At 40.9% G+C, this 12,225-nt stretch overlaps 1 protein-coding gene across 3 annotated transcripts in view; it reads left to right on the top strand.

The window, feature by feature from the left end:
* The window catches only part of USP6NL (USP6 N-terminal like), a 143,775-nt gene that overhangs the window by 84,731 nt on the left and 46,819 nt on the right, over positions 1 to 12,225 (top strand). For all 3 annotated transcript variants that reach the window (XM_060160149.1, XM_060160158.1, XM_060160169.1), the window contains one exon: positions 7,442 to 7,481. In XM_060160149.1, the coding sequence (XP_060016132.1) occupies positions 7,442 to 7,481 (40 nt within the window). The remainder of the gene's footprint in view (positions 1 to 7,441; positions 7,482 to 12,225) is intronic.

Here is a 12,225-nt window from a genome sequence, read left to right as displayed (position 1 = left end):
AGTTAACTATTTCACACCTTATCTGTGAAACAGAAATCATTAATTGCTCTACATACTTAGGGGTACTTGAAACTTTGAAGAAATAAAATGATAGAATACTACATACAGGTCTAGACAAACGTAAGGTGTCATTATGCTACCTAATGATATCAGCATATCCGAAATGTTCTCCTGCCTAGTTCTAATTAGAAGACTGAATTTCAGCAGACCAACAGAGCAGTGTGTAACTGTGATGAAAATACTGTCCCTAAGGGAAACCCCCACTTCGGCTTTTTTTTTTTTAAGTAAATCAAACTTGGCCACAAACGTGACAGGAAATGATTTTACATTTGTGTGGGTTAATGTGCAGATCTGAGGTATGTGAATGCTGTTTGGAAGGACACTTCGAGCATTTAGCACTGTCAAGATCAGTGGGTCCCAAAATCTCCTGCACATTAGAATTAGTTGGAAAATGTTTGTTTGTTTGTTTGTTTAAATAGATAGCTGGGTTGTATCCCAGATTCTGATTCAGAAGGTAGGATACAACTCAGCTGATTTTGACCTCCCCAAGTGTTTGTGATGGGCGTGAACCACTCCAAAGGATGTTATCATAAAATGGTCTAATATAGGACAAAATACGTATGAAAAATCCGTGCATTCCAGAAGGGTCTAGGAATTAGCTAAATTCTCTTTTCTCATTGCTTGAAACAACTAGGTTCTGGCCCAAGAGCCTAGCCTGTGCCTACAGTCTAAAAATCACACTCAGTTATTCCATGTTTCTTTTTACCTCTGTGCTGAGGTCCATTTGGCTCTAGTGGGAAAAAAAGCCAGTCAGTGATTTACCTTAATAATATTAGCTAATATTTATTGAGCGCTTACTGTGTGCCAGGCACTGTTCTAAGCTCTTAACATGGATTATTTCTCTCAAAACTTCTTTGGGATAGGTACTGTTTTTGTCTTTTTTTAGATGAAACTGAAGCACAAAGAGATCAAGCAACTTGCCCAGGTTGCGCTCGCAGTAAGATTGGGGAACTGACCGTGGCAGCCTCAGGGCAGAGCCTGAGTTCTGACCTTCTGCATTCTATTGCCTCTGTAGTTTTAATAAGAGAAACATCGAAGAAGCTCTTCGAAATGCCTAGAAAGAAAATTAAAGGGGGAAAGAAGAGTGCCTAAGGAGAGGGATCTGTTTGAAATGATCCCACTGGTGAGCTCACCGGTCTTTGAAAACGAAGCCCAACCAGTCCTCATACTGCCCCCCTAAATTTTGTATTAACTCCATGGTGCAATCCTAAAGCAGGCAGCACAAACAAAAATAATGAAGCATAGAAATGGATTTTAGTGTGATGTTAGGCTTTACTGAATTTCACCAAAGGCATTGATTTTTGTTACAGTGCTTCATTTCAGTGAGACACTTTCTCCCAAGGTTGCTGCTGGGTTTTTTTGCGCTATTGAATAAAGTCACCTGGCGTAGGCATTTAGACGTTGCTCCCTGTCACACCTTGATCAAGCGCGTTTCTTTCTGCTGTCTTAGTTCTTTGTAATTTCTGATTGGTTCTGTGATAAACATGCGTTTTAAGTGTCAAGGTCAATAAAATGGTACAAAGTAACTTTGCAGCCTTCTCTGAAGGCTGCTGACTTCATATCTAATTACAGTTTTTGTAACTTAAATTACTTGTTATGATATGTGGAGAAGGATGACAGTAATTTACAAATACAGTATAGGACTAACTTGGTTTTATAACAGATTTCACAATAAATATAAAAACTGTTGCCAAACCAGCCTGGCGTGATGCTGGAACAGGGTCGTCTTTGTTTAGTACGCAGAAATGGGGAGCTGTCCCTAGCTGCATGCCTGTGATGGACTTGTATCTGGAGAATGGAGAAATCGAGCTTCTTTAAAAACTTAGAGAACTTTCAGTATTTGAACTTTCAACACTTTTTTCAAAAATAGTCACTGTCAGTCTGCTCGACAAAGAATGCTTGGTATTTGGATAATCATAGATAATGCTTTTAGGCCACAAGTTATTAATAGAAGAATTAGAAGGAAATTGTTTCAAAAATAAAGATAAAATTAATACCAAGCTTCAGATTTTCAACTACTTATCAAAGTGTGTATATTTATAAAATTTAGCACATTGTCTGTAGTTTAATGTGACTATATAAATATTTGTAAGCCAGAATAATGGTGTTTTTGTTTTTAAAGAATATCTGTTTTAATGACGAGGCCTTGAGAACTCTTTCTACCCATCCAATAATTTTGACTAGAGTAAATCTAAACTTAGGCAAAATTTGCTACAAAATCAGAAGTAAAATTTAGTCAGTATATTGAATAACTGATTTTCACAAGTTAACTTTTATGTTTCCAAATGAAAGTTTATCTCATAGTTACAGAAATACTCCATTTGAGCTATTGAGAAATTATAAGCACATACACACTAATTAGTAATTCTTTTAAGCTTAATAGCAGATAAAAGAAAATAGATCCGGGTAAGGTCCCTGTGTTTCCAGTGATGACTATGTTGTTGTTTTTACTTTGTGTATTTCTACAAGGGTAGCTTCTTGCTATCAGCTTGGTGTTTTCTTTAAGCAGTCTCTAGGTGCCTCTTTCCATTAGACGACAAACCTTCGTTTTCTAAAGCAGGGGTAGGAAAACATTTTCTGTAAAGAGGCAGATATTAAATACTTTTTGGCTTTGTGGACCATACGGTTTTTCTTACAGCTATTCAACTCTACCATGGTAGCCTGAAAACAACCATAGACAATATATAAATGAGCATGGTGGTGTTCCAGTAAAACTTCATTTACAGAAACAGGCCGATGGCCAGATTTCATTCAGGGGCTGTAGTTTGCTGATCTAAAAGAACACTGCAGTCACCCAGATTTTGGTCTTCCCTTTCTTCTACTTGGAGGATATTTAGGTGTCACGGTAAGGATGCATACATGAATGCAGGCATGCATTCATCCTTCCCTTCATACATTCATTCAGCAACATTAGTACACTCCTGCAGCATGCCAGCCATGGTGCCTGAGGCTGCCACAGTGTTTCACGTGTGTATGTATACATTGTGTATAGCTCTTGATAAGGCATAGTTCCCTGTTTTCTCTTTGGAAGGCCGTGAAAGAGTGTATGCCAACACAGAGACTAGAAGAGGAAAAGTTCTTTGGAGATCAGTGTTGAGCACATAGCAGATTTTGTATGAAAGATTTTAGAAGTGGAGCAATAGTGCAAGAAAATTCATGAATGGATCACATTCTATCTATGAGGTCTTAAGACTTTATAAAATTCAACATCCATTCAGGATAAAAACTCATAACAAAATGAGTATGGAGTGAATGTACCTCAACATAATACAGGCTACATGACAAGCTTGCAGCTAACATCATATTCAGTGAGGAAAAACTGAAAGCTTTTCCTCTAAGATGAGGAACAAGACAAGGGTCTCCACTCTCACCACTTTTATTGAACATAATATTGCAAGTCCTAGCCAGAGCAATTAGGCAAGAAAAAGAAATAAAACACATCTAAATTGGAAGGAAAGAAGTAAAACCAGCTCCATTTGCAGATGATATGTCTGTCTATATAGTCTCTGAAGACTCCACTAAATGTTGGAACTAATAAACGGATTCAGTAAAGTTGTAGGATATGCAATCAGCATACAAAAACCAGTTGTATGTCTGTACCCTGGTAACAAACTATCAGAAAGAAATTAAGAAAACAGTCTCATTTACAATTGCATCCAAAAGAGTAAAATACCTAGGAATCTCAAGTTAACCAAGGAGATGAAAGACCTGTACACTGAAAACTGTAAGACATTGATGAAATATAAGTAGACACAAATAAATGGAAGGGTATGCCATGCTTATGGATTGGAAGAATTAATATTGTTAAAATGTCCATACTGCCCAAAGCAATCTACAGATTTAATGCAGTTTTCATCAAAATTCCAGTGGCATGTTTCCCAGAAATAGAACAGTCAATTATAAAATTTGTGTGGAACCACAGAAGCCCCAGAATAGCCACAGCAATCTGGAGAAAGAAGAACGAAGTTGGAGACATCATGCTTCCTGATTTCAAACTCTATTACAAGTTACAGTAATCAAAACAGTATGGTACTGACATGAAAACAGACACGTAGATCTGTTAGAGTCTGTGCATATGTGGTCAATTAATTTATAACAAAGGAACCAAGAATATACAAAGGGGAAAGGACAGTTTCTTCAGTAAATGGTGTTGGGAAAACTGGACAGCTACATGCAAAAGAATGAAATTGGACCACTATGTTATACGATACCCAAAAATCAACTCAAAATGGATTAAAGACTTGAACATAAGACCTGAAACCATGAAACTCCTAGAAGAAAAAGTAGGTGGTAACCTCCTTGTCATTGGTCTTGGTGATGATTTTTTGGATTTGACACCAAAAGCAAAGCCAACAAAAGTAAAAACAAACACAAACAAACAACAAGTGGGACTACATCAAGCTAAAAAGTTTCTGCATAGCAAAGGAAACCATGAAGAAAATGAAAAGGCAGCCTACTGAATGGGAGAAAAGATTTGCAAATCATATATCTGATAAGGCAGGGGTCCCCAACCCCCAGTCTGTGGACCGGTACCGGTCTGTGGCCTGTTAGTAACCAGGCCACACAGCAGGAGGTGAGTGACAGGCGAGTGAGCAAAGCTTCATCTGCTGCTCCCCATCGCTCGCATTACCACCTGAACCAATCCCCCCACCACCGTCCATGAAAAATTGTCTTCGACGAAACCAGTACCTGGTACCAAAAAGGTTGGGGACCACTGTGATAAGGGACTAATATCCAAAATATACAAAGAACTTATACAACTCTAGCCAAACAATCCAATAAAAAAATGGGCAGAGGATCTGAATAGGTATTTTTCTAAAGAAGATGGCCAACAGGTACATGAAAATGTGTTCAACATCACTAATCATCAGGCAAATGCAAATCAAAACCACAGTGAGATATCACCTTGTTCCCGTTAGAATGAATATCATCAAAAAGACAAGAAATAACAAGTTTTGCAAGGATGTGGAGAAAAGGGGACCCTTGTACACTGTTGGTGGGAACGTAAATTGGTATAGCCACTATGGAAAATAGTATGGAGGTTCCTCAAAAAATCAAAAATAGAACTACTGTCTGATCTAGCAATTTCACTTCTGGGTATGTATCTGAAAATACTAACTCAAAAAGGTATCTGTACCCACCATGTTCATTGCAGCTTTATTCTCAGTAGCCAAGACATGAAACAGCCTGAGCATCCATCAACGGATGAACAGATGTGTGGTGAATATATTCAGGGGAATATTATTCAGCCATAAAAAGAAGGAAATTCTGCCATTAGAAACAATATGGGTGGACCTTAAAGGCATTATACTAAGTGAAATAAGTCAGGGAAAGACAAATGCTGTGTGATGTCACTTATGTGTGAAATGTAAAAAAAGGAAAACCCAAACTCATACATATAGGGAACATACTGGTGGTTGCCAGAGGCGGGGGTAGGACCTGCCTGGCACAGACCATGTAGCCTGAGCAGATGATTCGCACCATTCCACAGATGTGTGCAGAACTTGGTTCTGATTCAGTGTTGAGAACAGGCACAGTTAGGTCTGTTAGTCTTGTTTAGTGAATAGGAGGACACTGAAGAGCTTGTCCTCTGGTGGCAGCCAGAGTTGGCACTTCATGTGCAGTTAGGAATGTTCAGTGTTCAGCGTTAGGTCAGGATCTGCTCAAATCAGCTGCACAGAAGGTTGCTCTTGCCCAGGGCAGCCCAGCCCACTCACCCCAGAAATACCATTGTTGGTGCACACAGAGGTTGCCAGATGTTCTTATTCTTTCAAGATGTCCTTGCTGACCTCATCACCTAGCAAGTACATTCCAGTAGTGTTGACAGGCCTTCTTCTGCCAGTAAATGAAGAATGGATGGGTGCCATTCATGCATCACTGGTAATTCATGCATTACTAGTAATCAGGATTACAAATCAGCAGGGAAAGTTAGACTAAGAGCCTAACAAAAGCTATTTAAAAAAAAAAAAAAAGGTGAGTAGGCACTTCAAAAAAAAAACAACTTATATTTAATCCTCATATTCTTTTTCTTGAGAATTGGTTTCTTAGCCTGTTTTTCATATACTCTTGCACAATCTGAAGATAGATACTTATTTAAGTTTGAACCCACTGGGTTAGATAGTGCTGAACATCTCTGTACTAGGATGAGTGATGGTGTCTGAGTGAAAATGTTAGTTTTCTTATCTGTGAAATGAGGGGGTTGGACTATCTCTCTGAGATCTCTTTTGGCTCTTACACCTTTTGGTCAGTTTCATTGCTGTAGCTTCACGCTTCACCTAAGGACTCTCCAGAGTAGCAAAAGAGTGCTTTTGAAAACGTTGGACTCTTGAATACTAACATATTGTACTCTTAAAAGTGTTATTATCTGGTGTCAATAGAAACTAAGGGAAGAATATGGATAGTTCTTGTCAAAACATCAGTACTACTTATAGAGCAACTCAAAGTACATAGCACTGTTTACAGATAGTACATGGTTTTCATATTACTGACAATTAATTCAAGAGTCTCAGAATGTTTTATATTGCAGGTGGTATCACAAAATTACCGTATCAGAGAAATGGATTTGATCTTTTATTATATTTACATTTTTTAAAATTATTCCCATTGAAGTTTTGACAAATGAAGCTTTCCTTATTTACAGAATAAAAATTGAAGTTTTCTTTTTAATTCATAAATCCATGGGAGACAGTTTTATTTCCTTATACTAATTTTTTTGAACAATCATTTGTTACAGGCTGTAGTTGAAGACAGAAAGTGGAGGTGATGGTCTAGGGTAGAGGTTGGCAAACTATGGCCTATAAGCCAAATCCAGCTCACCACCTATTTTTGTAAACGTTTCATGGGAACAAAACCACACTCTATTTACATGCTGTCAGTATCTGCTTTCACAGTACGACATCAAAGTTGAGTATTATGAAAAACACTGTGGGGCCCACAAAGCCTAAAATATTTACAATTCAGTATTTACCTTTGCAGGAAAAGGTTGTTGACTCCTGGACTAGAGCAGTGTTGTCCAGTAGAACTTCCTGCAGTGGTGCAAGTGTTCTCACTGTATCTGCATTGTTCAGTGTGGTAGCTGAACCATGGCTAATGAGGCTCATAACTGAAAGTTTAATTTTATTTCATTTTAATTTACATTTAAAATTAAACAGCCACCTGTGACAGGAGATGACTGGATTGGACAGAGTGTGTCTAGAGATTTGAAGACAGGGGACGTGGTTACAGAATAGCTCATTGTTTTATGTTCAATTCGGTGGAGTGGACGCTTACGTAGCTCTTGAGATGATAAATGGTTGTACATCATGTTTACCTACAGGTTTATAATGTTTTAAAAGTTTGCTCTGGTTTCAACTATTTCACATCCACTGTTTTTCCTCTGCAGCGAAGAGGAGCTCCCATATCATAATGCAGCTGTGGAACGGGTAAGTCCAGCTCTGCGTTTGTTTACAGTTACAGGGGAATTACGTTCATCAGAGGAATAAAACCTGCCACCTTTGTGATTGTGAGTGCCGTGTTATATGTCAGTGCTGTAGTCATCGTTAGAATTTGACCCTCATGTTTCTTACTGTAAGAAAGTAATTAAATTAATGGTGAAATAATTTTAGATTTTATGGAACTTCTGATAGGTACTTGGAAAAAAGGAGAGGTAGGCGTTAGCAGAGAGTGCATTGGGCGCGGGTAGTTCTCCATCGAGGATGCCTCAGGACTCGGGCCTGGTGAGAGCACAGAGCTTGGGAGCAGCGAGAGCCTGGGCCCCTAAAGTGTACAAGTTTCACGGGTGCCTCTAAAGCACCATGTGGCTCCTAAAGCCGTGGTCCAGACCAGCAGCTCTTTGGAACATAACTGTGCCATGAGCTTTTAATCACATTTTCCACAGACAACAACAAAAAGAGTTTGCTGTAGTCAAATAAGTACATGTGCATTTTGAAGACTTACATATAGTAAACTCATCAGTTTTTTTGTAACTCAGTGGTTCCCCTTTCTTCATTGCACTTGGCTGGGGAGCTGACTCCATAGCTGGGTGTGCATGAGAACCAGCTACTGAATGTCTAAGGTTGCTCAGAGCCTCCCTCCCCCTCTCCATTGTTTTATGTACCTAAAAATGAATTGTAGAATTTATGATTTGAGAGGGAGGCTATTGATCGGGGGGATTATTCTCAGTTTGTTTATGTTTGATGGGGGAAGGAGGCTGGGTTTCAGACAATGGAGGTAAAATTGGAATTGAATTTGAAAAATATTTTAGAAAAGCTTTCTAAAATAAAAAATTTCCTGAAAATTAGAACCGTAGCATAACTCTGGATAAAAAGTGCCATTTTACATATACCGTGTAGAGAGCCCTACGGGTACTTCCTGCGGTTAAATTCTCTTGTGACTGCCTGATTCTGTGTCATAACCTTGATGTTTGGGCAAAGAAATTTCTTTCTCTTAATAAAGCTCTATTACTGCTTAGCAACTATATATCAAGCACGGGTCTAGAATCGAGGCCATAGCCTGGAACATCAGGATCAAATACGGCATAGTTTCTGCTCTGAGCGGCTGGCTGTTCATCCAGTGACTAGAGGCAGGTCAGGTGAGACAGTAGTGGGAAGTGATAGTGGCTTTCAGGGGCATGGTGTGTGCAGCGTGCCCTGGCAGTGGTGCTGGTGGAGAAGGCGGGCCCCTGCGGCCCAGGGATGCAGGAGAAGGAAGTGACGGCGCTTTCTACCAATTCTGCCCCTGGTGAACTTCTACCAGACCACTTGGAAGTGGGCACACAGGGATTTGCTTGTGTCCACGTTCCGGCCATTCTCTCTCTGTTAGTGCCCTGACTTGGCTAATCCGTGGACCCTCTGGATCCCACAACTGTTATGTCTTCATTCCCCTCTCTTCCCAGCTCAGCTCTGCCACAGGCTGGGACCGCCCCCTCCCCCCTCCTGCCCACTTCTCCTGGGCTGAACTTTGTGCCTCTGCAGCGCCTGCACCTGAGCGGCTCCGTGCTACTGGGAAAAGACTCTCAACTGGGATGACTGGTTTTACTTTACATCCATGATCACAAACCTCAGCTGGATGTTTATGCTGCCTGGACATCATACCGCTTCCTCCTAGCGAATTTCTGCTCCCATTTTAACTAGTGCAGCTCCCCTCCCTCTCAAACCTCCAGTACCTCCTTCTCTGGCCTTGCCCAGCCGATGTGCTTGCTTCGTGTTTCCTATTTCTTATCTCTGCACTGTCACACCAAGTAGTCAGTTCCCAGTGACCCACCCACGCCTGTGATTGGTTGCTTAGCCTCACTCTCACACGTTCCCACTTCTTGGCCTTCAGAACCCCCTACTCTCCACATATTCTTCTTTCCTCACTGGCTGCTCTTTCTCCATTTCCTCCACTTGTTCCTTCTCGTCTCATGACTTTATCCTGAGCCCATGGCTCATGCCTGGAACTTCTCTTTCCTGTCTGGATCTCCTCCTCGGTCATCTCATCTAGTCTTTTGGCTTTAAACGCCAGCCCCCAGACTGTGTGTGCATTTCAGTGTCTAGACTTAGTGTCTGGCTTACTCCATACACTCAGATGTCTTAAAAATGTCCAAACTGGGGTTTCTGTTATTCTCTTCAAATCCATCTGTGAACAAGCTTCCCATCTCAACCAGTGGGAGCGCCACCCTTCCAGGTTTCAGTCTAAAAACTTCTGAGTTGTGTTTGACCATCCCCACACCTCATGTGTCAGCTCGGCCTTCAGTGTGTGTCCACAGTCTGATGACTTCTCAGCATCCGCGCTTCTGCTGCCTGGTCTGCTGGAACCTCTCTTCTGGGGCTTCCAGCTCCTTTCTTCTGCTAGTGTCCGCTGTCTGTTCACCACAAGAGCCGGAGTGATCCTGTTAAAATAAGAGAGAGCATGTCACTCTTGATGGGAACATCCTGCCTGCTCTCCAGCTTATCCACAGTAAAAGGGAAGGTCCTTAGAATGATCTCAGAACCCCTTGTGACTGGTTTCCGTGAGTCTCTCCTCTCCTGCTCCCATCTCTTGCTCACCCACCGGCCTCCTCAGTGTTCCCCGACCAGCCCGCCATGTTCCCTCTTTCAGGCTTTTGCCTGGCTGCCTCCTCTCCTGGGGAGCCCCTCCTCCTACCCCCAAGAGCTACAGGGCATGGTCCCTCATCTCCTCCAGGTATTTACTGTATGACGCCACCTTCGGAATAAGGCCCTCCCTGGCATCTCAGCTCTTACGTTGGGAACTCCCTCCCCCCTGCATTTCAACTATCCCCCTCGGTCCTTTGTTTCTCTCTTTAGTACTCACACTGTTTCACTTACTCAGTATTTTACTTATATCTTTATTTTGTCTGTTTCCTCACTAGGATGTAATCTCTAGGAGGGGGGTTTCATCTGCTTTGTTCACTTGTATCCCCAGAACCTAGAGCAGGGCACATAGTACGTGCTTAATAAATGGTGGCTGAGTGAACGACCAGGTGAACATAAAGACTGTGTTATGTCATTAAACAGGTGAATTTAAAGGTTGGCGGAGCTTGTCCTTTCAAATGTTGACAGTGTGCTTTATTTGAGAAATGAGGGAGAAAAGAGTTGGAAGGTACCTTATCCATATTTGGCAGAATAAAAATCTGGCAACCCACTGTTGACTTTTCTCTCCAATGCCACCTCTCTTCCCCTTTCAAAACGAATTCCTGGTCCAGAAAATTCAGACATGTGGGAACCAGTAGCGTAGATGATTCAAGAAATGTGACAGTAAAGGAAAGAAGAAATATGAGACAAAACCTGGTTGTGAATGCGTGCTTGAGGGAGGTTGTTTTTAATTTTGTTTTTAAAGAGATTTGCCTGTACAGTAAAAGACCTCTTATCCAATGCAGTTAAAGTTATAATTAATGGATTGTTTGCTCTAAACAGTTTAATATAACAGGGAATCACTATGAAATGATATGCACACCTTAAAAATTTAACGTAAGACATAGTTTTATATTCCCTTGTCAGGCTTTTACTGGGAGTGGGGGTTCTGAGGCTGCCGACTGAGACTCCGTCCTCCCCTTGTCTATAAACTGCACTCATATCGTGTGGCCCAGTTGGTTTCTTTAAAGTGGAATGAGAACTTTAGACACATGCAGAGCAGTCTGAGGCTGGAAGCTTTTTAGTTTATCAGGATTTCCCCCAATTTTTCTAGTTTCAGTTTAGTTCATATGTTCTTCAGTGATTGCCTAGTCCTAATGGCCAAGGTCTGCCATTTCTAGGAAACTAATAAAAAATTCTGCATATTCATATGCGGCAATAAAATCAGTGGAAAGGATAGCCTTGTGGAAGCGTACAAGTGTTCATCAGTCTTCACAAAGCATCCACTTGCAACGTGTACTTCCTGCCTGCCGTTCGGGAAGACTTGTACACTGATGCATAGTCAGGTCATCGGGGCTTTTGTTCCAACTTTGCCAGTGTACTCCTTTTACATAAGGTAATTCTCTGTTTAAAATAGGGTGTGGAAGGCAGTCAGTCCCTCGTAAGAGGAGGGGTGTTGGTGTTTGCAGACTGCTTTGGATTCCCCCTGACAGTCACTGAAGCAAATAAACACACACACTTATTATATTTACTCTGCAGAGAACACTATTAATAATGGATTATATTGTTTCTTTGAGCTTATTGATGTTTTTAATAAGGAGGAAAGGATATGTAAAGCTATGAATTTTCATGGATTCAGCTACTCCTTTTTGCAGTGCAGTATTTTGCATGGCTTAACAGAATATTGGAGCCTTTTCAGATCTTTAAAAATTATATTTTAATTTTATGAGGTGTGAAATCTTGCTCAAAATACATGACTTTTCAATATCATCATTCTATCAAAACACGACTCTTTGCTTCTTACACTCCTTATCCTCTCCTGACCCCTGCTGGTGAGGTCTAGTTGTGCGTGCCTTGGGTCAGCTTTATCCTCAGCCACACATCCTAATATTCAAAAAAACATCTGAAGACTCGAACTTCAGTAGAGTTCTGAGCCTTCTTATTCTAGAAGAGAAGGCTATTTAATATCCATCCATGCACTGTGTATATGGGTAGCCTTTACTACCTATCTTATAAATCATTGTTGCTAGTGGGAGGAACATTGGACCCAATGCAAGGCAACTTCATACTATGTGGGTGATGCAGCAGTTGTTAAATACTTCCTATTCAATTGGTCCTGTATAGGATTAAGGTATAG

Source organism: Lagenorhynchus albirostris, chromosome 1 (genome assembly GCF_949774975.1).
Source record: "Lagenorhynchus albirostris chromosome 1, mLagAlb1.1, whole genome shotgun sequence".
NCBI lineage: Eukaryota > Metazoa > Chordata > Mammalia > Artiodactyla > Delphinidae > Lagenorhynchus > Lagenorhynchus albirostris.
This window is presented reverse-complemented; position numbering and strand designations above follow the sequence as displayed.